Genomic DNA, 27,255 nt, shown 5'->3' with positions numbered 1-27,255 from the left:
ATTTGGAAATTCTGTGAAGATACTGTATATGATGTGTTGTTCCCCTTATAAACATTAAAAAAAACAAGCTTTGGAAAAAATTTAAAAATAAAGGAGGAAAGTCTGATCTGTATTATCAGCCTAAGAAACACAAGTAGCAATTTCTTATTTGTTTTAAAAAAGTTATCTAAAATTTTTTTTAAGTGTTTAAGGGATTTTTGCACTCTGAAGCCTACACTTTTAAATTTTTTAACTCCTTCCTGTTTAAAAATTTTTTTTTATTTTAAAGATGTGGGGAACAATTCAGGGTTAGGTATACAGATGTTGATTATGCAGGTACTCTTGTTGATGAGGTGTGCCTCCTCCCCTGGCAGTTTCCCACTACTGCCAATCCTGCATTCCCTCCTCCCTCAGCAGTTTCCCACAATTGCCAATCCTTTTCTTATAGTATTATGATAATTGTTCAAGGACCGCTTATGAATGAGAATATGTGATGCTCAGTTCTTTGTTTCTATGATAGATCACTCAGTATTATAGATGCTATAAGTCCATTCAAGTTGCTGCGAAGTTCATGATTTTGTCCTTCTTTGTAGCTGTGTAATATTCCATCATGTATATGTACCACATTTTTTTATCTAGTCCTCTTTCGATGGCCGACCTGATTGGTTCCATGTTTTTGCTATTGTAAATAATGCTACGATAAACATTTGTGTGCAGGCATCTTTTTCATAGAGTGATTTGAATTCCTCCAGGTATATTCCCAGTAGGGGGATTGTGGGGTCATAATGGAAGGTCAACTTTTATATCTTTTTAGTAATTGCCAAACTGTTTTCCACAGAGGTTGTACTAGTTTACACTCCCACCAACAGTGTAGAAGTGTTCCCTTTTCCCGGCATCCTGTTCAGCGTCTGTTGTTTTTTGAGTTAGTGATGATGGCCATCCTGACTGGAGTTAGTTGGTATCTCAGTGTCATTTTAATTTACATCTCTTTGATGACTAGTGAGGCTGAGCATTTTTTCATATATCTGTTGGCTGCTCATGTCTTCTTTTAGGCAGTGTCTATTCATATCTTTTGCCTACTTTGTAATGGGGCTGTTTATTTTTTTCTTTTTGACACATTTGAGTTCCTTGTAAATCCTAGATGTTAGGCCTTTGTCAGATATACAGTTGGCACATATTTTTTCTCAGTCTGTGGGCTGTCTCCACACTCTCTTGATGGTTTCTGTGACTTTGCAGAAGCTTGTCAGTTTGATGAGATCTCACTTGTCTATTTTATCTCTTAGGCATGGGCCCTTGGGGTTTTGATCAGGAATTGGTTGCCAGTTCCAATTTCCATAAGAGTGTCTCCTGCATTTTCTAAGGTTCTTATAGTTTGAGGTTTTATTTAAGTCTTTGGTATTTGAACCAGTACAAGACAAGGATACCCACTCTCACCCCTCTGTTCAACATAGTTTTAGAAGTCCTACCTAGAGCAGTCAGACAAGAGAAGGAGCTCAGGGCTATCCAAATAGAAAAAGAGGAAGTCAGGATATTGCAGTTGATATGATGCTATATCTCAAAAACCCAAGAGAATCTGTCAAAAACTTCCTTGCACTGTAAAGGACTTTGGCCAAGTCTAAGGGTATAAATATAAAATAAATGTGCAGAAGACAGTCGCATTCCTGTACACCAACAATAATCAAACAGAAACCCAAATAAAAAACACGATCCCAGCCAGGCTCAGTGGCTCAGCCTGTAAGCCCGCGCCTTGGGAGTCTGAGGTGAGTGGATTGCCTGAGCCCGAGGGTTCGAGACCCACCTGGGCAACTTGGTGAGACCTCATTTCTACAATAAATCAAAAAATTTGCCGGGTGTGGTAGCTCGCGCCTGTAGTTCCAGCTTACTTGGAAGACTGAGGCAGAAGGATTGCTGGAGCCCAGCGGCTCGAGGCTGCGGTGGCGGGGAGCAGCCACTGCACTCCAGTATGGGTGACAGAGTGAGACTCCAACTCAAAAAAACCCCCCAAAAACAAAACACAATCCCATTCATAATAGCCCCCCCCCCACAAAACCAAAAAAGAAATACCTTGGCATCTTCCTAACCAGTGAAGGATCTTTACAATGAAAACTACAAAACACTGCTCAGAGAAATCAAAGATGACACAAACAAATGGAAAAATATTCCATGCTCATGGATTGGAAGAATCAGCATTGTTAAGATGTACATCCTACCTGAGGCAATCTACAGATTTAATGCAGTACCATTAAATTACCAGCAGCATTCTTCTCATACCTGCAAACGACAATACAGGAATTCATATGGAAATGACCATGAATAGCCAAAAAATCCTCAACAACAATAACAACAACAAAAAAGCAGGAGTTATCACACTCCCACACTTTAAACTTTATTATACAGCTACAGTAATTAAAACAGCCTGGAATGGTACAAGAACAGACATATAGACCAATGAAACTGGATAGGGATTCTGGAAGCATAACCTTAATTTCTTAACCAGCTCATCTTCAACAAAGCCTCCTCCATCAACCACTGGAGAGAGGAGAACCTATTCAGTAAATGGTGCTGGGAAAACTGGCTGACCACATGTAGAAGATTAAAACAAGGCCCCTACCTCTCACCATACACAAAAAACAACTCTAAATGGATAAAAAACCTAAAAGTAAAACCTCAAACTATAAGAACCTTAGAAAATGCTGGAGACACCCTTATGGAAATTGGAACTGGCAACCAATTCCTGATCAAAATCCCAATTTCTCATGCCATAAGAGATAGGATAGACAAGTGGGATCTCATCAAACCGACAAGCTCCTGCAAAGTCAAAGAAACTATCAAGAGAGCAGAGAGGCAGCCCATAGATTGGGAAGAAATATTTGCCAACTGTATATCTGACAAAGACCTAGCATCTAGGATCTACAATTAACTCAGACCTGCCAAAAAAAGTAAAATCCCCTTTTAAAACAAATAAGAAATTGCTACTTGTGTTTCTTAGTTGTTGAACTGTGACAAAACCTCAAAACTCTTTTAATTGGAGAATTTAGTTTACTTTCATTTAATGCAATTGCTGATAAGGTAGGATACACATCTGCCATTTTGCCTTTTGTTTTATATATGTCTTTCGTCTTTTTGTTCCTTAAGGATCCCTTATATGTGATGAATCACTTTTCTCTCCTCAAGGTGCGTCCTCCCTCCCTCACAACTTCCAACTTGTGGACTCAAGCAATCCTTTTGCCTCAGCTTCCCGAGTAACTGAGACTACAGGCATGTTTGCCACACTAGCTAATTTTTTGCAGAGATGAGATCTCGCTAAGTTGTCCAAGCAGGTCTCGAAATCCTGGGTTCAAGCAATCCTCTCCTCAGTCTTCCAGAGTGCTAGGATTATAGGCAGGAGCCACTGCACCTGGCCAAGAGTCTCTTGTCTTTGTTTTTTGAATGTTTGATTGTGATATGTCTAGAAGTGGATTTCTGATTTTATCCTACTTTGAGTTCATTGAACTTCTTGTATAGATTATATATCTCTCTATATATATTGGATGTGTAGATTACTGCTTTTCATGAAATTTAAGAAGTTTTGGGCCACTATTTCTTTAGACAGTCTTTCTGAGTCTTTTTCTCCTCATCTTCTGGGACTGCTGTTATGTGTATGTTAGTATGTTTGATGTCATTCCACAGGTCTCTGAGACAGTTTCTTTTTCTTCTTCTTCTTCTTTTTTTTTTTGTTTATCAGATGGGACAATGTCAGTTGACCTATCACTGAATTTTTTCTTTTACTTGCTCAATTCTGCTTTTAGTGAATTTGAGTCCTTTTTATAATTTCTTTCTCTTATAATATTCTCTATCAGAAAAGACATTCTTCCTATAGCATTTGGTTAGTTTACAGAGTTCTGAAAAAGTTGATTCCGATACTTTTTGCAAGTTTTTTCTTTTTGTGGTGGGACAGACTTTTGAAAGTCTCTTTAGTCTGTGAATTCTGACAAGTTTTGCAAGTTTTTTCATTTTTTTTGGTGGAGGGACAGACTTTTAGAGGTCTCTTTATTCTGTTGATGTCACCTTTCATTCTTGAATGCTATGTATAGTTAAAGATCAAAGCTTGTCCAAGCAAAATAGACTGCTTTACATTCATTTCAGGGAATACTTATACTGAAAGTTTGTAGTTATACTTCCTTAATGAGGTGTATAAATTACCAAAAATTTAAAGCTTTTTTTTTTCAGTCAAGTTTCTTGTAATATAATGGGTTGCTGGATACCAGTGTTAAGTTATTACTAAGATATTTAGACATTAAGTAACTTTGAATTTTTTACTAACTTTTCTCATCATAAACACACATTAGATTTTATGGAACTTCATGAGTTGTTCTTCCTATTTGACTGTCTGTGTTTTGTTTTTGTCTTTTGAAAGCTTAACCATTTTTTTCTCCTATTACATATTTGCTCTATTTGGACAGTTAAGTACTTCATATCCCAGATTCTCAAGACCTTACCTTCACATTACCAATTCTGCACACCTGTCCATCATTCCTTTTTCTTTCTTGTTGTGGTCCAATTTCTCCTTTTGAGACTTTGCTCCCTTTGTTATTTCCTTTCTCTCCTGTGTCATTAGTCTCTCCTGTCCAAAGGCATCATTTCTCATTATTTATCATTGGCAAATAAATATGCTTCAGCACTTTCCACCTTAAGAAAAATAGACCTATCATTCTTCTTTATTCCTTACATACCATTCTAATAATCCTTTTTCTTGAAAGTATCTGTCAACAGATGCTTTGCTGTCAATAGTAACTGGTTTTTAAAAACATTTATTTAAATTGTGAAACATTTCAGTCCCACAAAAAAGTGCAGAGAAGAATATAACTGTCAGATCAAGCAGATGCTAACATTTTGATGTAATTGCTGTAGGTCGCTCATCAGGGTGGTCTTTTCTTTTTCTCCCCCACAGAAACCTCTCCTGAAATTGCTATGGAAAATTCTTATTTATATTCGTGTATCTTTCTACAAACATCTTTCTCCATAAACAAAATATGCTACTGTGATGTAAGCTTAAAATTTATATAAATTGTATTCTACTCTACATATCCTTTGCAGCTTGCTTTTTAGAAAAACATATTGCTTTTGTGACTTATCAGTGTTGACAGATAAAGACTTAATTCTGTTTAACTACTTTGTAGTATTCTATTATTTCTTACTTAGGGACACTTAAGTTATTTCTACTTTTTTATTATTACAAACATTACATCAGTGAATGTCCTTATACAGGTTTCCTAGTGCTCATAAGTAAGAGATCCTCCAGGGTAGACAGTTAGGTGGAATTTTTGGTTCATTTAGTATGCAGTTTTTCAACTTTATTATTGCCAAATTGATTTCCAAAGTAGCTGTGCAGATTTCTACTTCTACCTACAAGAAATGAGTTCTTTCACTACATTCTTGCTAAATCCTAGTTTTTATCAGATTTAGTAATTGTTGCCAGCTTGATTGTTGTGAAATGGATTTTTTCCTGTTTTGATTGGGTCATCTCTAATTACAGATAGTGTTGAATGTATTTCCTATGTTTATTGGCCACTTGAGTTTCCTCCTGTGTGAATTGCCATTTAAAATTCTTTATTCACTTTTCTATTGAGTTCTTTTGACTTTTTGTGACTGACTTGTAAAAGTTCTTATAATCCCTTATTTTCTTTATTTCTTTTTGTGGTGGGACAGACTTTTGAAAGTCTCTTTAGTCTATTGAATTCTGACAATTTTTGCAAGTTTGGCTATCTAATCCCTTATTGGTTAAGAGCATTGCAGATATCATATTTTTATTTTTGCCTGTCATTGAGCAGTTCTTATTAATGTGGGCAGATATATCAGAACTTTTAAAATATAGGCTTTATTTATTTTCATGTGCTGTTTAATAAATCCTTTCCAACCCAAGATCATAAAAATAATTGTATGGAAGGGCAGGGGGAAGTGTCATTTTTGGAGTGCTTACTGTTTTATTACTTGGCTTGATTGACAACTTTGTGGATATTTATTTTAAAATTGTGCAAAGTTCTACTAATATATTTTGTACTTTTTGTACATATGCCACAGCTTATAATAATGAAATAATATTTGAAAATGAACTCATCTGTATTTCTTAAAGTTTTATGAATTTTTTTACATTTGTATGCTTACATGTAATATTAATTTAGGAATTAATTTTTGTATGGTAAGAACTTGGTTCTTGTTTCATCTTCTTCAACGTAGATAACCAGTTATATGGGAACCATCATTTATTGAGTAGTGTATTTTTTCTCATTTTGATTAATAATTCATCTCTATTATGCACCAAGCTGTCACATATATGGTTCCTTACTAGGTACTTGTTTCTGTTTTATTTGTTGAATTTTGTATTAGTATCATATTGTTTTACTCACTGTAGTTTTCTTCTTAGTTTTCAAAAAGGGCTTGGCTATTCTTGGCTCTTTTACTCTTCCTAAATTAAATTTAGAGTTTCACTTAGGAAGTTTATGAAATACTCATTGGGATTTTAATTAGAATTGCATTAATTTGTAGACCAGCTTGGGGGAAATATACATGTATATATATGGTCTTTAATCTTATTTATATTGAGAGTAGTATAATGAAATGTTTCATCATTGTTATTTTAGACCTTGGTTTAATATTTGATGTTATTATGATAGGGAAATCTGATTCTAAATTTATTTTATTTGGGTACTTTTAAAAATGATTTTCTGACTTATAAAAAGACACCTCATAAAGATACATAATTCCCAAATGGAAGAATTGCGATATAATCTTCATTTGTTAAGTCACAATAATATACTGTTTCCCAAAACATAAACTAATAATTATTCTAAATGTGTTAATCTCTAAGATTAGAAGCAGTATGTGAACCAAAATTACTATAATACTAACTTTTAGGCTAGTAGTTTTTATTAAGTTAGCATAGTAACTCTTAAATCATATAGAAAATAAAAAAACTACAGTTACAAATTATTGTTAAGTAATGCTAGCTTTTATAATTGCCCATGTATTAGCTTTTATGACATCTTTATTTCTTCAGATGGCTTTGAGTTACTGTCTAGTGTCCTTTCATTATATGCTGCAGGACTCCCCTGAGTATTTCTTGCAGGGTGTGTCTGCTACTAAGGTCTAGCCATTATCTGGGAATGTCTTAATATTTTCCTCACTTTTGAAGGACAGTTTTGCTGGATGTAGGATTCTTAGTTGACATTGTTTTTCTTTTAGCTGTTTGAATATATTGTCCTGTTGCCTTCTGGCTTCCAAAGTTTTTTGTAAGAAATCTGCTGGTAATCTTATTGAGGATCCTTATATGTGACAAGTTGCTTCTGTCTTGCTGCTTTCAAGATTATTTTTTGATCTTTCAAAAGTTTGATTGTAATGTATCTTAGTGTGGATTTCTTGGAGTTCCTTGAGTTTCTTGATATTTGTATTCATGTCTTTCATAACATTTGGAAAGTTTTCAACCATTATTTCAAAAAAATACTCTTCCTTTCCCTTCTTTCTCTCTTCATCTGGAACTCCCACAATGTGTATTTTGTTCCACTTGATGGCATCCCCATAGGCTCTCTTTACATTTCATCAGCCTTTTTTCTTAGTGCTCCTTATATTAGATAATTTCCATGGTTTTGTCTTTATGTTTGCTGACTCTTCTGTCTTTGAATCTGTTTAGTGAACTCTTCATGTCACTTATTGTACTTTTCAGCTTTACAATTTTCTGATTTCTTTTTAGGTATTTGTATTTTATCTCTTTATTGATGCAAATGGTCCCAACTTACAGTGGTTTACTTGACTTACGATTTTTCGACTTTACAGTTGTATGAAAGCAATATTCATTCAGTAGTAAGTGTGCTTCAGATACTCCTACAGCCATTCGATGTTTTACTTCCAACATAATATTCAGTGACTTAAATGAGCTATTTAACACTTTATTATATAATAGGCTTTGTGTGAGCTGGTTTTGCTCAACCTTAGGCTAATGTGTTTTGAACAGATTTAAGGTAGGCTCGGCTAGGCTATTGTTCCATAGGTTAGGTGTATTAAATGTATTTTTGAATTATGATATTTGCAACTAATGATGAATGTATTGGGATGTAGCCCCATTGTAAGTCAAGGAGCATCTGTATTTTCATTTTGTTCAAATATTGCCTTGACTTTCTCCACATCATTTAGTTCTTTGAATATCTTTAATTTAATTGTTTTAAAGTCTTAGGCTAATAGATCTGCCATCAGGTCTTTGTCAGAGATTGTTTGTGTTGATTTTTTTTCTGTGAATGAACCATACATTCCTATTTCTTTGTATGCCTTCTGATTTTTTTTTTTGTTGTTAAGAATTGTACATTTGAATCCAATAATGAGGTAACTCAGGAAATTAGATTCTCCCCCATCCCCAGGGCTTGCTGCTTTTTGCTATTGCCTTTGTTTTTGTGATTGTTTTAGGTAATCTCTGTGCCAAGGATTAGTTGGTGGTATAAACTTTGGATCCTCTCAGGTCTTTTCTGAGACTGCACCTTTCCCTGGGCCTGCAGTCATTTCTTATTTTCCCCGTGTGGGCCGCTGCTATCAAATGTCCTAGTCTTTTTGTCAGGCTTTGTGATATTGTAAAATATATGTGTGGTCTTTGACCCCTGTTTCCTAGCATACAACTCCTAGAATTAGATTCTCCAAAGTGATGTCTTTTGTATTGTTAATGATTGACTGGTAGGTGGCAGCCCCTAGGTAGCTTCAGGATGGGACTGGTCACTGGAAAGATCAAGGCCTGATTAGGGTGCTGAACTTTCAGTCCGCCCTCCAGCCTCTGGGAAGGAGAGAGAGGCTGAAGGTTAAGTTGTTCGTTAAGGGCTAGTGGCTTATCATGTCTACCTAATGAAGCCTCCATAAAAATCCCAAAGGACAGGGCTCGAAGAGCTTCTGGATGACTGAACACATGGAGGTTGCTGGAGGATGGCACCCAGGAAAGGCATGGAAGCTCCATGCCCCTTCCCCCAAACTTCAACCTATGCATCTCTTCATCTGTATCCTTTGAAATATCCGGTAATGTAAGTAAGTATTTCTCTGAGTTCTGTGAGTTGCTTTAGCAAATTAATCATACTTGAAGAGGGGATTGTGGGATCTCCAGTTTATAGCAGGCTGGTCAGAGGTTCTGGAATACCCAGACTTGCAACTGTTGTTTAAAGGGTGTGGGCATATCTCAATCTCTAAGATATGAAGTTGTCATTACATAGATTATGTGAGAATTGAAGGACACCCGGCTGTGTCCACTACAGGGTTGATTGCCTGCTTGTTTGTAGGGAGAATCCTTATACGTTTGGTCAAGAAGTCCTCTGTGTTGATTGTTGTGTGGTGTGATTGCAAAGGAAAAGCAGTTTGAAGTTTTTCTGCCTTTAGGCTTTCAAAAGGGAAAAAAGAGAAAAATGAAGGCGAGAAAGGGAAGAGAGGCTGTCCCTTTAAATTACCTTGAACTCTCTTCAGCCGAAGAGGGAGGGACTCACAACAATGTGGGAATGTGCAACTATAACAGCCACCTCCTTTTTGCCTTCACCTCTGTGATTGGAAGCAGCTATCAGAGCACAGATTGGTGCTATATGTAGGGCAGGGGTTCTTTTTGCCCTCCCTGGCTCTGGTAAGCTGTTGTGAACAGGTTGCTCCAGGAATACTTGCACAGCTTCCTGCCAGGGACTGGGGTGGGGACTGGTAGTTGCCACTGTGTTAAGCACTGAAATTAGCGGCAATTTGCCATCTGAGCCTTTACCTGGGAGTCACAGGCCTGCATAGACTCCACAGTTCCATCGCAGGGATCGTGCCTGTGCAGTTGGTGCAGTTGCTGCCAGTGTAATCTCTACAGAAGGACAAATTTCTGTAGTTTCTATTCTGCCATCTTCCAGGAATTCTCTCTATATTCACTTTTAAGTTTGAGAAAACCAGTGATTTTCTGTATGTTTAAAATGATTTTCATGGTCACTTAACATCTCATTCAAAGCATGAGATAGATTTTGCTTTTTAAGGTGATATGCCTAGTTCACTAGTTCACTTACTTGGGCACATGTAACAATTTTCTGAAAGAACAAACAGCTGAAGGTACCATTGTCATCCTCTTTGATACTTACTTGGGCACATGTAACAATTTTCTGAAAGAACAAATTGAAGGTACCATTGTCACCCCCTTTGAATTGTGGAACTCCTCCTAGGTTGATGGAAGTGTGTGTGTGTGTGTATATATGCAAAACAGAACCAGTGAAGGCTATGTTAAGGTTAGTAATGCTCATTTCTGTGGATAAAATAGGAATATAAATAGAAGTTCTCATGTTTGCCGCTAGTGTCCCCCTGTTGTGTAGCCCCTCCCCTGATCTCACCCTGTGGTATGCCTTCCTGTTTTGGAGACCACTGTGATTAAGAAATTACAAATATCGCCAAAGCTCATTTAAATCTGTTTTTGTGCCACATATTTCTTTCTCTTTTTCTTTTTTTTTTGCATCAAAGTCTCATTCTGTCTCCCAGCCTGGAGTGCAGTAAGTAGCACGTTCTTGGCCACCGCAGCTTTGATCTACTGGGTTTAGGTGATCCTTCCGCCTCAGCCTTCCAAGTAGCTGGAACTACAGGCATGCACCACCCTGCCTGGCTGATTTTTTGATTAATTATAGAGATGAGGTCTCGCTATGTTGCTTAGGCTTCTCTCAAACTGTTGAGGTCAGGTAATCCTCTCACCTCTGCCTCCCAAAATGCTGGGATTACAGGTGTGATCTACCACGCCCAGCCATGTCACATATTTCTAAGGACCCGTTATTTTGGTTAGGATAAGCTGATGGTTGTTGTGGCTTGATGGTATATTCTTGGTTCTTTATTGTACAATTCTCTCTACTTTTCTTTATACTTGAAAATTTCCATAATAAAAAGAAAAATTCCTGCTACTGCACCATTATGGAAAACAGGAAGGGAGGATCAGGCGCAGGCACTATGCCTGTTTCTCTCTCTCTTATCAGTTATGAACATCTTTCCTAGGACTCTCTCAGGTCTCTTGATGGAGTCCTGGGGCTCTTCCCCTCCCTGCTTCCTGCCATAACACACCCTCTTTTATTTGCCTTCAGGAATATCAGAGCTAAATTTATAAACAGAATTCTGGGACCTGTGAAACAACTTTTCTTCTTGATGTTCTTCTAAATCGTTTATATGTTCCTTGTTACTGGTTTTTATGTTTAATACTAATTTTAGTTTGTATGTATTTTTATAATATGCCTTATACATATAAGAGTTTTGTGGAATAAGAGGTGATATACAGAAAAACAAGCAACTGATTGAAGTTTTATTTCTGGTATCCATTTCTCTTCTACCTAGTGAGAATTTGCATTCTTATAAATGAGATATTTTAGAACTGTAAAATGAATTAGTACAGACTTTTGGATTGTTGCTATTTTAAGAGTAATATTTTATGTTGAGAAAGACATGTATTTTAATTTCAAGGTATCAACATGAAGCATTTTTCTCAGGAAATGTTATTTTTAACTTTAAATTTCTTGTTGAATAATGTAACAATACCATATTTTCTTTCTTTTCAAGATATGGAATATATGAACGCTGTCGAGAATTGGTGGAAGCAGGTTATGATGTACGGCAACCCGACAAAGAAAATGTTACACTCCTCCATTGGGCTGCCATCAACAACAGAATAGATTTAGTCAAGTATGTATTTTGTATATTTTAAATTAATTAGTAGTAGTTATAAAGTAATTGGAAGTAATTGTCATACAAACTAATAATTTATAAAATTCATGAATTAAAAAAAGTAGATTTTATGTCTCTTTTCTGGAAAAAATGCTTTTAATATATTGAATGCTTATATGAGCAAAGTACTGCACTGAGTATTTTTTCTTGTATATTTCTTTTCGTCTTAATTCTTGAACTATTACAATGTCAGCCATCCTACTGATGAGGAAACAGAAGCACAGAGAGTTTAAATGTGCTACTCAGTGACATATAGCTAATAAAGGCTGAAGTTAGGACTTGAACTCAGGTGGTCTGACTTGGTATTCACATTCTGAATATGGGTTCTATGGGAAAAAAAAACAAAAGAAAAGAGTTGAAATGATAATGGGTAATAATCATCTGATTTAACTATTCATATCAGCATAAGTGATGAATACTTTACATATTAAATGAAAAATAATTTTTGTCCCTTACTACTAAACTATTTGTCTAGTAATAATAAGTACAAGTCCCTTACATACAAATGAATTCCATTCTGAGAGCAAGTTCATAAGTCCAGTTTGTTCATTAAGTCCAATAAAGTTAGCCTAGGTACCCAACTAGCACAGTTGGCTGCTTTTATGTTTGCTTCTGGACATCTTAGGCTTGAAATAAAGATATTGTACTCCTATACTTTATACAGTACTATACAGTAAGGTACATATAAGCACAACCACTTGTAGAGGATGTTAGCACGTGACAGTGTACACCAGACACGTGAATTAACTTACATGATCTTTGAAAGTTCACAACTTGAAGAGTTTGTATGTATTTTTGGTATCTTTTGTTGTTTGAGATGGTCCCTTCTCAAAACTTAGGATCATTAGTACCTGCTAGAACATTTTTTGGTAATAACCTTTTTATAGTATTGCATGGAGACTTGAGTTTAAAAATAAGAGTTTTGTGATCTTCTCAGAAGTTTGTAGTTTTTCGCTAGGGTACTATAGCTACAGAAAAATGACATTATACAAATGTATTACTGGGGGACACATCAGTAAGGGTACCTGATCGCAAAGTGGGGACTGAAGGGAGGCCCAAATTTTACCTGTATGATGACTACTTGTATACCTAATCCTGAATTGTACCCCACATCTTTAATATTAAATAAATTAGTAAATAAATCACACACACACAAGAAATACATTGCTGAGAAATTTACAATAAAAAGATAGCAGATGTTTTTCTCTCTTTTTTTGTTGTATGCAGGAAAAAAATCTCCTATCCTAGTGGGAGGAAAAGTTGAACTTTAGCACTAACTTGAAAATAAGTCATTGACATAGCCCTAGCAATGATTTAAATTGTGCTATATGCAAGTAAAAATGATTCTCAGAACAGTTAACTGTAGAGAGGGAATGAAATTACTTTAAAGATAAAATCCCAGTTGAGATTTTTAAGAAAATATCATTTTCTATCAAAGTGGTTTTTTGGCCGAGCTTTGCTCCTCTTTGGATTCTAGCCTAACCATTCTCAAAAAAAAATTTCAGCATTATATAATGTCTCCCAGGTACCTTAAGAACTGATTTAGGAATCGCTAAAAGTTTGTGCCCTTAATACCGTGATATTCTGGAAATACTTTATTAAGTTACTTTGAACCATTTTACATAAGAGTGGAATTGGGCCCTCCGTAACATAATGCTTTCAAAGCACCAATTTAAAAAACATGTATTTGAAGCTGAAAATTTCAGAATTAAGCATGTAAGCATGAGTATATTCAATGTTTAAAGCTATGTATATTGAGTGAGTGCATTAGTGATCTAAAACAATAATTACTGAGAACAGCTTAAGAATATATGTATGTCAGGTATGTCAAATGCCTTAGAATCATTGATATTCAAGACTTACTGCATTGATCAGTCCCAAAGAAGGCACTGTAATAAGCAACTAGGTCCTGTTCATTTTAGAAGATATCATGAAGTTGTGGCATTAGCATATTAAGCAATGAGGTTGCTTTTTTTTTTAAAGCAACATGACTTTCAAGGTACAACAAATAATAAGGCATTATAAAGAATGTTTATCTTGATAATTTACAGTTTATAAAATTATTTTATGTATATTGTTTGCTTTAATCTACAGTCATCAGGAAAATAAAACTTAAAAAGCCAAGCTACCCCAGGTGTAGAACATGTCTTGCCTAGTCTACAGGTGTTCCAATTCCAAGATTTTATATTCTGCTACTCAAATGTTTATGGTCCTCTGACCGCTGTATACATAATCATTTGGCTTTTAATTTTTTTGCAATTTAAAAATTATTTCCTTTTTATTTCTAGAACAAAAGAAAGTGATGTGTTTGATATAAAATTCTGCTAAATATATTTTCTAAACTATCACAACAGTTTATCTTCAAAAGCATAAACTGGCATAAGATCTAAAATGGAAAAATTTACTTTTTTACATAATTTCTTAAAATGAAAAATGAAAGTTGCCTAAATTATTAAAAATTTTGTCTTATAGATACTATATTTCGAAAGGTGCTATTGTGGATCAACTTGGAGGAGACTTGAATTCAACTCCATTGCACTGGGCTACAAGGTTTAAATTTGCTTCTGCGTTTTTTGTTTTATTTTATTTCAGTATACAATTAAGCAACTTTTAAAAAAATGATATGCTAAAATAAATGGGAGACCTTATTATGCTGATAGTTATTATTAAAATGCTGATGTTTTGTTGTCCAGTATTACCTGCATTGGAAACAGAGTTGTTGTCCAGTGTGTCCTTAGCTATGCTGATATTAATCCAGTTAGTTGTAAGGTTGAATTAAACTTTGGGTTTGTAAATGTACTTTTGCAGCTTATATATATTTACAATTAAATCACTAGCTTGGTTCTTGAGATGATTGAGGTCCTTTTGGAATAAAAAATAGTTGAATGTAGTGATTTTTTTCTATAATTACTATATAATAATAATTATAGTAAATAATTGAATATAGTAGTTATTTACTATTATTTACTGTATGTTTAAAGAAGATAGGAATATCTCCATAAATTATCAAAGACTATTACTCCAGTTAAGAATTCTAAGAACAGTAAAATACTAAATGTGTCTTGACATCCCTCTGTTTTAAAATAACTTTAAAAAATATATTTAATCTTCCCAACATCACCTTATTTAAAAAGCTCTTTCCAGAGGATCCTGTCTGAAATAACTTTATATGTCTAAGTGTTTATTCTTTTATGTTTTAGACAAGGCCACCTATCCATGGTTGTGCAGCTAATGAAATATGGTGCAGATCCATCATTAATTGATGGAGAAGGATGTAGCTGTATTCATCTGGCTGCTCAGTTCGGACATACCTCAATTGTTGCTTATCTCATAGCAAAAGGACAGGTAAAAAAATTCATAATGGTGTGGGTTTTAATCAGATGTTCTTCATGGTTTAAATACCTAATACCATTGGTGTTACATGTATAACAACCTGCTGATATTTAAACAGTCTTTCTGATGAATGAGAGAATAAATATAGTTTGATACTGAGCTATTTAATGCACTTATCATAAAAATAAGAATGAAAATCGTGAACCAGATAATGACTTATTAAGCTGGGGTTTTATTCTTGAGAGCGATGGAGATAAATCCAAGAAAGTACGAGAAAATTTAGGTGTCTATTTTGTCCCTTAATTATGCTTTTTGATATATTATCCAAATTCATCTAAACTTATAAAAATTTATTTAAATTGGTTATTTTCTATATTAAATACTTCTTGAGGGCGATAATTTCTTTAAGATTAGCGTCTCAGTGTCTGCTATATAATATATTGCTGCTTTGTACTTTTCAGAAAACTTCATGATTTAAGTGATCCTGATTTTTTCTGAATGTGCAGTGATCATAATCACATTAAATATTACCAGCTTATATTACCATGTGTTTGTAATAAATGTATTTTGTTAAAAGTAATGTCACCTAGTTTCTCTTTCATGTTTTTTTTCTAGTTATATTTAAGCAGTTTTAAAACTAAGGATCTCATCACAAGAGTAATTGAGATAAATGAATTTATTTCATTACTATCAACATATATTTATTGTTATTTTAATTAAAAATTTTATGCTGATATAGAATTTGAATACTGTCAAATAATGGTGGTTATGTGTTGTGCTTTATAGCTTAGGAAAAAAGGTTCAGATGAATTACTTACTGGAAGTGGGGGAGTTTATTATCTTTTACTATGTTAACAAACTACCCTCAAAATCTAATGGTATAAGAACAATACTAACCATTTATTTTATCTCACAGTTCTGTGGGTTTGACTGGGTGGTTTTTCTCCTTGGCTGGTGAAATGGCTGGTGGCTACAGTCATCGGAAGGTTTGACTGGGCAGGAGAGCTGGTTTACTTAAATGGTTTGTGCCTTGGTAGGAATAGCTAGAAAGTTGTGCTTAACTGAGATGCATGGATAGCTAGGCCTCTCTTTCTCCTCTCAGTGTCAGAGCTGCTGCTTCTCAATTCTACTCCACATGGTCTCTCCAGCGGGGAAATCAGATTTCTTACATGGTGGCTCAGAGTTCCCAAAAGAACACAAGTAGAAGTATTCTGCCTTTTAGAGCTTAGGTCAAACCAGCACAGCAACATTTTTTCTTCAGTCTGTCAGCTAAAGTAACAGGGCCAGCCCATGTTCAGTGTGGGAAGGGACAACACAAAGGTGTGAATAGTAGGAGAGGAGGTTTCTGGGGCCATCTTGGACACTAACTACTGCAGGGAATTATCCTTATTTTCCTGCAGTTTTTTCCTAAACCAGGGGTTGAAGTAGTAAATGGTGTGGTAGCACATCACAGTGTTGTGTCTTTTGTGCCTTCTATATTGCAGATATAAATTTACAGAGCACATTCTTTTTTTTCTTTCTTTTAGTTTTTTTTTTTTTTTTTTTTGAGTTGGAGTCTCACTCGGTCACCCAGACTGGAGTGCAGTGGCCGCTCCCGGCCACTACAGCCTTGCCTGCTGGGCTCCGGCAATCTTTCTGCCTCAGCCTTCCAAGTAGCCAGAATTACAGGCATGCGCTACCACGCCCGGCTGATTTTTTTGATTTTTATTGTAGAGATGAGGTCTCACTGCCCAGGCGGGTCGCTTTCTTTTAGTTTTTAGCTGCGAAAGAAAGGTGGTATAAATTTTTGAGTAGTCATGTTTTTTGGTTAACTTGTTATTTTGGAGTTTGGATATTTAATTAATCTTTTTACCTCTGATGTAGTATGTAAACTGTAAAATTCTCAAAGGGCAGGATTTCTTCTTTTCAGAGTACTTTTTGTACAAAAAAATGAATCATTGCGATGAAGATAAGTATCTGACAGTTGTTTTTCCATGAGTAAAATTTTGTTCTCTATACAAAGAGAACACATGCTTGTTACAAAATATTCAAGCATCATAGAAGAATATGACTTACAAAATGAGGTCTCATATTCCTCCTGACCCCCCACCGACTAAGATCACTTCCTTTAACAGTATATTCTATTTTTCTATGCGTGGGTTGAGCGTCTCTGATCTCAAAATACAAAATACTCCAAAAACTTTTTGAGTGCCAACATGATGCTTCAAATGGAAAATTCCTTACCTGATAGATACCTTTGCTTCCTGATGGTTCAGTGTGCACAGATTTTGTTTCATGTACACAATTATTAAAAATATTGTATAAAATTACTTTTAGGCTATAAGATGTATAGGAAACGTGAATGAACTTCATGTTTAGACTTTGGTCCTATTCCCAAGATATCTCAGTATGTATATACAAATATTTCAAAATCCGAAATGTAAAACACTTCTGGTCTCACGCATTTCAGATAAGGGATACTCAACCTCTGTACACTAATATATTGTAAAGAGCACTCTTCCAAAGTGCATTGCTTCATACTTGGAGGGTCGAGAGTTCTTTGCACTGCAGAGCACTGCCCACTCTAGCCCTGGATACTCTTTAACTCCTCTTCTGTTATCTCCCTCTCATTGCTCTGCTTAACCCACACTGATTTTCTTGCTATTCCCTGAGCAACTCTGGCATACTGTTGTCTAAGAGCCTTTTGCTTGCTGTTTCTTCTGCTAGTGTATTCTTCAGATAGTCACAGAGTTCTCTCTTTTTCTTTCTTTGACTTTAGTTGGCCAAGTTTTATTAGTTTTGATTACACAGTTCCAAATTATACTCAATAATAAAATTAGTGTATTTCTTTCTCTTTCCTTTCTTTCACTGACTTTAGTCAATAGTATTGTTTTTCTTAGTGTTAACTTTATTCTGATAAATGTAACTACATTTCTATTACTTGATTTTTTTCAGCTTCAGATAATATTCTTTGACTCATAGCTATTACAGATAAGGCTCTCAGCATACTTTTCTTTTCAACCCTTTTCCATTTTTCCCTTTTTTTTGTTAATTATAACAATTCTACATTGTTAGGACATATAACATTTCCATTTAGTTTTGTCATTCTATTCTTCACAATTATTTTATTTTAGTTATACTGTTAAATATATTCAGTGCTCACTACCAATTCTTTTGGATGATTTTCAGGAGAAAAAGGGGAAAATGCTAAGTTATGGAGCCCTGTTGATCATGGAATTCCCATAAGCTTTTGATCTGGGCTTGTTAATTCTTCCTAATAGCGAATACCCATACGTCCAGGCTGAACTTGGAAAAGAAGTACCAAGTTTTAAATCCCGACCCAAAGAGAGAAAAGGTTGAATTTCATTTTTCTTTTAGTACTCTAGAGATGTGCCATGATTTTACATTTTTTAATTTATTGCTATTTTTAATACTATCAGTTTTTAAAAGGATATGAAAAGACAACTAAAAAGAAGAAACTTAACCATAAGAATTTACATGTTTTCTTTAACTAGACATGAAATTTGGTTGAACTTTCTTGAAACCAGGGCAGTTAGGAATAAAATAAGTTTTATAGTACTTATCTATTATAAGAAGCAAGGAAGTTTGTCCTCTCTTCAGAAAACGTGTTTTTTTTAAGTCACATGATTATTTTAAAAAATGAACCTGCATATTAGAAATGTTGAGTGAGATTACAGAAGATATTCCTGGTGAGACTATTAAAACAAATTCAAAAATGATTTGTAATGGGTAAAGCATAATTATATTATAGTATTCGTGATGAGTGCTAAAACTAATGACATCCAAGGAAATACTTTGGTTCTCTAATGTGGTGGTTCTCTAATGTGGTGGTTCTCAGCTCTTTTTCTTCCTCAGTACACTCGTATAATGTGCTCATTTGAGATGTATTCCCATCAGTAACAATGGCACACAGAGAACTTCTGCATAGAGATATGTGATGCTTTACAATGAACTGACTTTAACTCACTCCTCTCCCCACTGATTGGTCAATTATGTAACACAAGTTGGATCTGACCTACTTGTTTAATGTAATCCAGGAATGGGAGATGGGGAAAGGAAGAAGAAACTTAATAATATCTGAATGTTCGTTGCTAGATGCTTTACACACATTATTCTATTTAATAGAGGACTTATGAAGTCACTATTTGTATTTGCATTTTTTGTTAAGGAAGCTAAGACTAAGAATTAAAGTAATTTTCCTCACAATCTCTTATTAATTAAGTGGTAGAGCTAGGAATTCAAAACCATGTCTGTCATACTGTCATATACCTTTCCCACGTCTAGAAGAGTAGATAGATAAGTATGTCTTTCCCTTTGACAAATAATCATCTAATCTGTTGGGCACTGAGAATACAAAGATGGATTTGATATATCTTTTATCCTCAAAGAGCTCCTAATTAATGAAACAGATGTTTAAGGTATAGAGGACAATCTGGATTAGAGTGGGTTAGGAAAGATAAGTTTCAAGGCAGCGAAATTGTTACAATTCCTTATACACTGGAAAGTCTTGAAAAGAGACTTAGATAACTAGGGAAGAATTTTGGTTTAATAGCTTATAGTTTTAATTCCAGTTTGCTAAAAGTTAAACAAAAGGGGGAACAGTTCCAGAGAAAGCAAAAAGTTCAGTAGAAGAGGAAAAGTAATCATGGTTTATTACATGGTTTGGCTGGAAAAGTACTTATACCTATTTATAATAATGTAGATATCAAGTGTTTATATAACCAGAATCACAGCAGATCTCTTGAGAGGATAGAATAGGAAAGGTGCAGGGAGAAGGAGGAGCGAAATCCTCATTTTTCATACTAAGGGGTCTTAGAAGATAATGCCTGAAACTGAAAAAAATCAAGAAGTAGAAATTCAAATTTCTTATTTAAAGATCTGGAGGTACATACCAAAATAATGAGCTAAACAAAGGTGAAAATTGTGGGAAGGAATGCAGAGGATTGCTTTAACAAGTTGCTTTCTCCCTATAAACTTTAGAATTAATTTAAAGGACAGTAAGCTTTTTTGAGTTTATTAGATGGCAGGTCCTTTTATTCTTTGTTTTGAAAGCCTAGGTATAAACAGGGTTTGTTATTCTCTTCTATCATACGTTAGTATAAACTAATTTTTCAGAGACTTAAATCACTTAGTCTAGCTTTTGTTGCTGAAAGCTTAGCAAAGGTTAAAGTCTTAAAATGCTAAACATTGAAAGGCTGATTAAAACATCTTAAAAGGGAAAACTATAAAAGCATAGCATATGTTAATCAATTAAAATATTTGGTGGCAATAGTTTTATTTTAAAGTTAAGAAAGAGAAAGTCTCATAAATCATCCTTGATTGAGTAGTGTTATATTGGCTTCTCCTATTATGTGTAAATTAGGTTTGTCCGAGTAAATGTGGTTAGGAATTTACAATTTCACTACTGTCCTTTTTTTTTTTTTTTTAACTCTATCAGGATGTAGATATGATGGATCAAAATGGAATGACGCCTTTAATGTGGGCAGCTTATAGAACACACAGGTATGTAATTATTATAAAATACTTATTCAGATCATTTTTTTGCATAATGTAGTATGAAACAATGGTGAGAAAAACAGTTAATATACTTACTAATTGCAGTTTTTATTATCACTATATAGCATATAATGTAAATTACCTTTTTAGATGTTTTGGTATCTCTAGGCTTATTTCTACCTCAGTAATAGTAGCTTCCTTAGTCTACTTTTCGTTTAACAATTTCTAAGAATAGAAGAGATTATCTTCAAAAAAGTATTAAATTTTTCATGTAATTTACATATTGATAAGGTTAATGTCTTAGTAAGTTATCTTGAGTCATATTTGGAGCAACCCAAATTTAAATTTAAAAAGTTTTTTCCTTAATTACGTAGGTATAATGACATCGATTTCTAGGCGACAAATAGAAAATGTCAGGACCTAGTTTGCTGTCCCTTGGAATTATATTACTTTATATGGTATTGCATATACTTAATACTTCATATTAGAATATTATCTCGTTATTGATTGTGAAGTTGCTGAGTAGGTTAGAATAGTAATGTTCCAAGATGGGATGTGAATGCAGCCACAATCAGTTTAGTGTCTGTAATGATTTCTATAATTGAAATTAGGGTTGTTGTTGTTGTTTTTTTTTTTTTTCCTTTTCAGTGTGGATCCAACTAGATTGCTTTTAACATTCAATGTTTCAGTTAACCTTGGTGACAAGTATCACAAAAACACTGCTCTGCATTGGGCAGTACTAGCAGGGAATACCACAGTCATTAGTCTTCTTCTGGAAGCTGGAGCTAACGTTGATGCCCAGAATATCAAGGTAAAAATCTCCTACATTGATGATGCTGTAGGAAATAGGACTACAAACATATGAATTTTTACATGAAAAACAGATTTTTTCATAGAGTTGGAAGAAACTTCTTATTTAAGCTCAACTCTGCTGTCATGCATTAATTTGTCTTGAATGATTGGATCATTTACTTTCATCTTGCAGTATTGAAGTAATTTTTAGAATTTAGTGACCTTATCATTAGTGAATTCTCACTGGCTTTTGGAAATTAAATTATATAATCTGTATTTTTATAGATTATGGCGAATAGTTTTTTGGTTTCTTCAAAAAGATGATTACAGAAAATCCAAGTTTGTCGTTAAACCACATTAAGCATAATATGTTTTAGTAATTCTTTGATTTGGTCATCTTACTGTCTAATTTTTTAAAAGGTCAAGAATTTTAAATTAGATAAATACCTTTATGATGCTTATGGAGAATCCTCCCCCACCCAAATGGTGAACTAATCCAGGAAAAGCTTGCAATATTATCTAAGAGCCAAGCACAATTAATATACTCCGAGCATTTAGACATTTGTAAACATTTTATGAATACATCAAGAAGATTCTATTGGAGTCTCAAATTTTGGTTAACAGTTCTCATTTCTAAAGCTTCGGAATCCACCATGTCTTTTCAGCAACAGACTTTTTCTGTGAAACGACTTTAAACATCATCTTTTAATAATGTACATTCATAAATAACTGTGAGTCTGCATAGATCTGAAATGCTCTTTAATTTTGGCTCCAATTCATAATATTTTCTGAGTCATGTTTCTTAAATTTCTAGGGAGGATATGTTGAAGGGGGTTCAAGTTGCATACTAATCTGAAATGGCCAATCAAAAAGTAGGTTATCTCCTGCTGGATCAGGGTCTCTCTTTATGTTCCAATGAGTAGTTCTTCCTCAATTCAGTTACTTTAAGAAGAGAAAGGCAAATTACTAAAATAAATAACTGAAACTAGTTGTTTAGAGCATAATTTATTAAGATTGTAATCAGATTTTTAGGAATGAGTCTAATTGCAGGCATTAATTTTAATTAACAATAAATATATCTAATATTAAAAGCTAAAATATTGATAACATATATTTTCTTTCTTTAAAAAAAAATCAAGTTTTTTTGGTTCTAACTTAAGTGATCAGGATAAGCCAGTGTCTGCCACTAAACTAGAGAAAGAGGAAAGTCGGCATACCATAGTGCTGACACATGACAGGCATTCTAGGTATTTGTTGGCTGGAGATTTGTGTAGTTTTGGGTTTTGCCTAGGCTGCTTTTCATGACTCTGCTAGGATACCTCTCTGCCACTTTAGAAATCATGGAGAACAATTTTTGCTTTTCCAAACATTTCAAAATAGGATGCTCTGAAAAGTTCCTAACACTGGGACAAGTAAATTAGCTACTCCAGCCTTAAAGGTTAAGATAAAGAAGGAGAAGTTTGACCAAACCTGACCAATATTCCCCACAAGAAAAAATTAGTGAGATTACTTTGTGTTTTAACATGTAAATTGCTTTCAAGAGTTATTTTTTTCCTCTGATACCAGACAGCCGTTCTTAAAGTGATCATGTACCAGGAATTCTTTTAAAGATATTTAGTGCTCTATTATTGAAAAAATAAAAATAATTTTAGTTTGGCAAATAATCTCTGTAGATCTTCTGCCAATAGCCATATGAGTATATTGAAATTACAAGGGAGAGAAGGAGGAGAAATAAGGGGCACACAACCACACATTGGGACCACTGCCAAAGGGAAAGAGGGCTCACTGGAAGCCCAAACCTTACCTGCACACAATTGACTTATGTAGTAAATCCTCACAGGTACCCCATAACTCTAAAACAAAATAAAATAAAAAGAAATATGATAATATAAAAGAATTATGACACTAAGCTGACTACACATTTCTGGATTTTGAAAATTAGTTCATATTTTTAGAGCTTTTAAAAGCATCTTTTTTATTTCTATAAAATTGAGTTAACTTCTCTTCATACACAATCATTAAGTATTTGAGTGTGGTTTGCAGATTCAACATCTTTTCAAATAAATAATGAAGACTTGTACTGCCGATTAACCATTGCATAAACCTTTAATTATTCTTAGTAAAAGGAATAATCTATAATGAATTTCAACAGAAAGATTAGTGGTAAGTGTAGAGATATTTGAAATTATTTAAATGAGTTTGAACCTTGTATTTTTAATGTTGTATAGGTTCAGACACAAGAGTTATTTGGTACCAAGATAGGATAAAACAATGTAACTTCCTTGACTAGTGCAGTTCATGTGAATACTGTCCAGCATCTGCAGTATCGAATTGAACTAATTATTGTACCTAGAACTTTTATTTAAATTCATGTATCATTTTTCTAGTTTTTTTCTTTGTATTAATGTTTTGATTTTTATCTGACACACAAAATCAAGGTTGGTTATTGACCAAAACAACAAAAAAGTTTATTTAAATGAAACTCTCTGGTAGCTGCTGGAGTGACATTACTTCTAAAAAAATAAAGTCTAAGGAGTTGTTTCATTTGCTCAGGGAAAATTTATGCTTTTAGGGAAAAAATTACCTTTTAATCCACACTAGTGAAACAAAGTAGTTTTTTGTTTTAAAGTATACTTTTTATGTAATTAAAAGATGCCTTTTTTACAGGGTTTCAGGTAATCCCAATATACTTAAGTCTTATTACCACCTTCCAGTAGAAACCATTTGTTCATTCAACAAATTCTTGTTCAGTGGTGGGGAGTCACAATGTTCAAAACATATTCTCTAAGGACTCACATTCTATTAAGTTGTCTTAACTAAAGAAATTTTTTAAGGCAAATGTGATAGAGTGACAGGGCTGAGAAGGCCATGTCAAGTGAGAGTGATTTGGGAATGTTTCTGAGGAGATGACATTTGCTTTGAGAATTCTATCATGAAAAGAGATCAGTTACACAGAGATGTGTGAATAAAGACTTTTCACGTAGAGGAACATGCAGGTGCATGCTCCTATCCTGGAATAAGCTTGCTGTGTTTGAGGTGAAGTAAGGGCAGTGTGGCCGCAACACAGTAAGCAAGGAGGGGGAGTCACTTGAGAATGGCAGGTGCCAGATCAGGCAGTGCCATGATTAGAAGCTTTCATTGTATTCTCAGTCAAGGGAGGATTTATATAGACTGGTTGTATGATCTGCTTTTTGTCTTAAATCTTTTTAAAAGATTACTTTGGATGATATATGAAGAATGCATTGAAGAATTAAGAAAAGGAAAAGGATAGAGAGGTCAGTTAGCCCGTTGTAATTAATTAGGCAGGTGGTGATGCTAGATTAGCCTACGATCAGAGGAGTAGAGGCAGAGAGAAATGACTAGGGTAGGAGGTGATATTTTAGAGTAGAGATAAAAAGGTAGATTAAATATGGGAATGCAAGCAAACATCATCGATGACTTATGACTTGTTTTGAATAACTGAGTTGTTTTGTGGTCTTGTATGTTGAGGTTGTGAAACCTAAAGGAGAAATACTTTTTGGATGAAGGTGATAGAAATTGGTTCCATTTTAGTAATATTTAATTTGAAGTGATGCCTTTCAGCTATGTGAAATACTAAGCTAATTGAGTAAACTTAAATTGTTATCAATTTTGAAAGGGACAAATTTACTTTAAAACAAACAACCTAGATTCTTTGTCCAGGGACTTGTCAAAATTTATTTATACCTGTATATTTTTCCTTTTTTTATTTTAAGTGTTAGGAATGAGAGTCTTCTTAATAACAATTAATTATAGCAGTAGGATATGGCCTGCAAATCTGAATATGGCTTTAATAGCTACAAAAAGTTATATTCTTCAAAGAATATAAAAAATTATACTTGGTATTATAATAATTATACAGCTCTTAGTTGATTTCATTTTTCTTTTTAAAAGTTTATATATATTTTTTGTTATTAATAGAGATGAGATCTTGCTGTTGTTGACCAGGCCAGTCTGGAATTTCTGGGCTCAAGCAATCCTTCCGCCTCAACCTCCCAAAGTGCTGGGATTATAGGCATGAGCTACCATGCCAGTCCATTTTCCTATGTATCTGAAATAACTATCTTCTAAATGAGATTAAGCTTAAGTTTCTTAGACATCTGTCTTTATATTAACTAGAGATTTACCCTTATATGTCAGTTATTTGAGTAAGGAATTCAGTTCTTTATATACATGGTCCTTTATTAAAATAAAATGGAATTTATTTTGAAGACAATTGATATTAAGTGGTAGGTAACTTTAAAATGCCTATTTTGATCCCTAGAAGGATCAGGAAGAGTCATGTACCCTAGATTAGAGATTTTTATTCCAGGATACCCCAGTGGACTTTGGTTGGGGAAGATGGGTCTATGGACCCCTAAAATTGTTAGAAAAAAGCTAAATGCTTTTTTCTGGGGAGACCGATGGCTTTCATGACTCAAAAGAATTTAAGAGCCATGGCCCTAGATAGTAGTAACATAAAACGAATTTAAATCTTTTCTTGAGAAGTAACAATAGCAGGGGAAAAAGTGATTTGGGATACTAAGAATAAAAAGCAAAATTATGACTTATGCAATAATCTGTTTTTGTTGTAATATCTCATTTACAATTTATTTTTCTTTTCAGTTTTTAAAATTTTTAATTAAATATTTTCTTTTAGAGACAAGGTCTCACTTCGTTGCCTGGGCTGGAGTTTAGTGACTCTACTTCCTGGGCTCAAGTAGTCCTCCAGCTAAGCGCCTGCGTCCCTGGAACTACAGGACCAAGCTATGTGCCTGGCTAATTTATTTATTTATTTTTGTAGAGATGAGCTTTCACTATGTTGCTCAGGCTCATCTTGAACTCTTGACCTCAAATGATCCTCTTGTCTCAGCCCCCCAAAGTGCTGGGATTATAGGTGTGAGCCACCATGCCTGGCCAATTTTTAAAAATAATATTTTACCTCATATATATATATTTTTTTTGCTTATACAAGTAAATTTAGATAAATTGAGTTTGGGAGGAACAATTAATCTCTGAGTGTTACCCAAGCATTTGTAAATTTTTTCTTTCTAAAATTACCAAAGGACATAACTTTTTAGCTTGTACAAGACGTAAAATTACTGAGCTTTATTAATTAATACATTGAAAGACTTATATTTTTTTTCAAATGAAGCAAGAAACTGCTTTTAGAAAATAGTTAATTACCTCTTAAATACCTGACCTAGATGGTCTCCAAGGAAGAATTTTCCTTAACTTTGACAATGAAATTCAGCTTTACCTAGGCAGAACTTCACGTGATCTTTCCCTCTAGCCAAGGTTTGTCTGATCAAAGCCCTTGAAGAATTTTTTTGTTATCAGTTACATAGTCTATAAATACTCCATGTAGATTATTGCTGTTGCTGCTGTTGCTAGTATTGTTATTTTGACTGACACATGGAGTAATCAAATATAGACTTGATTCAGAACCCTGGTTGTAATATACTTCTTTAAGTTAATTGCTTGTTTATCTTACCAGCTGAATAAAAGGACATACAAAAATAGTTAGATGACTAGAGGAGTAGTTGAAAGATTTTTTTAAAGCTCCCTCAATCTTTTTGTCTAGGCAATCCTTAGGTGTCACATGGCCCTCTAGTGGAAGGGATGCTCAGCTGGACCGAGGCAACTGCAGGATATTCTCTGGGAGTTGTTACCCAAGGGATTGCTTTTATTCAGGTAATCTTTATAGTTTGGATTACTTAGCTGGTTCTGACAATATAGGTGATGGAATTTTGGGATAGGTAAGGTGATACTTTAAAGTAAATGTCCCTATTTGTGGATGACTTACCCAGATTAGCCCATTTCTTATTACGTATCATTGATCTTTATATTAAAGGATTGGCTGGGCTTTTTGTTGTTATTGTCATTTTGTAGTAGTTGTTGCTGTTGGTGGCAGTAATGTGTTTTATTTTGTTGTTTATTTTTATT

The 27,255-nt window shown here is 34.2% G+C and overlaps 1 protein-coding gene across 1 annotated transcript in view; it reads left to right on the top strand.

The window, feature by feature from the left end:
* Positions 1–27,255, top strand: part of ZDHHC17 (zinc finger DHHC-type containing 17) — a 77,700-nt gene that overhangs the window by 18,869 nt on the left and 31,576 nt on the right. The window contains exons 3-7 of the mRNA XM_008067140.2: positions 11,527–11,649; positions 14,164–14,241; positions 14,892–15,036; positions 20,462–20,526; positions 21,169–21,331. Coding sequence (XP_008065331.1) covers positions 14,908–15,036; positions 20,462–20,526; positions 21,169–21,331 — 357 coding nt within the window. The 5' untranslated portion in view covers positions 11,527–11,649; positions 14,164–14,241; positions 14,892–14,907. The remainder of the gene's footprint in view (positions 1–11,526; positions 11,650–14,163; positions 14,242–14,891; positions 15,037–20,461; positions 20,527–21,168; positions 21,332–27,255) is intronic.

Source organism: Carlito syrichta, unplaced genomic scaffold, assembly GCF_000164805.1.
Source record: "Carlito syrichta isolate Samal-C Ts95f unplaced genomic scaffold, Tarsius_syrichta-2.0.1 Scaffold309295, whole genome shotgun sequence".
Taxonomy (NCBI): Eukaryota; Metazoa; Chordata; class Mammalia; order Primates; family Tarsiidae; genus Carlito; species Carlito syrichta.
Note: the sequence above shows the minus strand (reverse complement) of the source record. Positions and strands in the feature narration are given on the sequence as shown.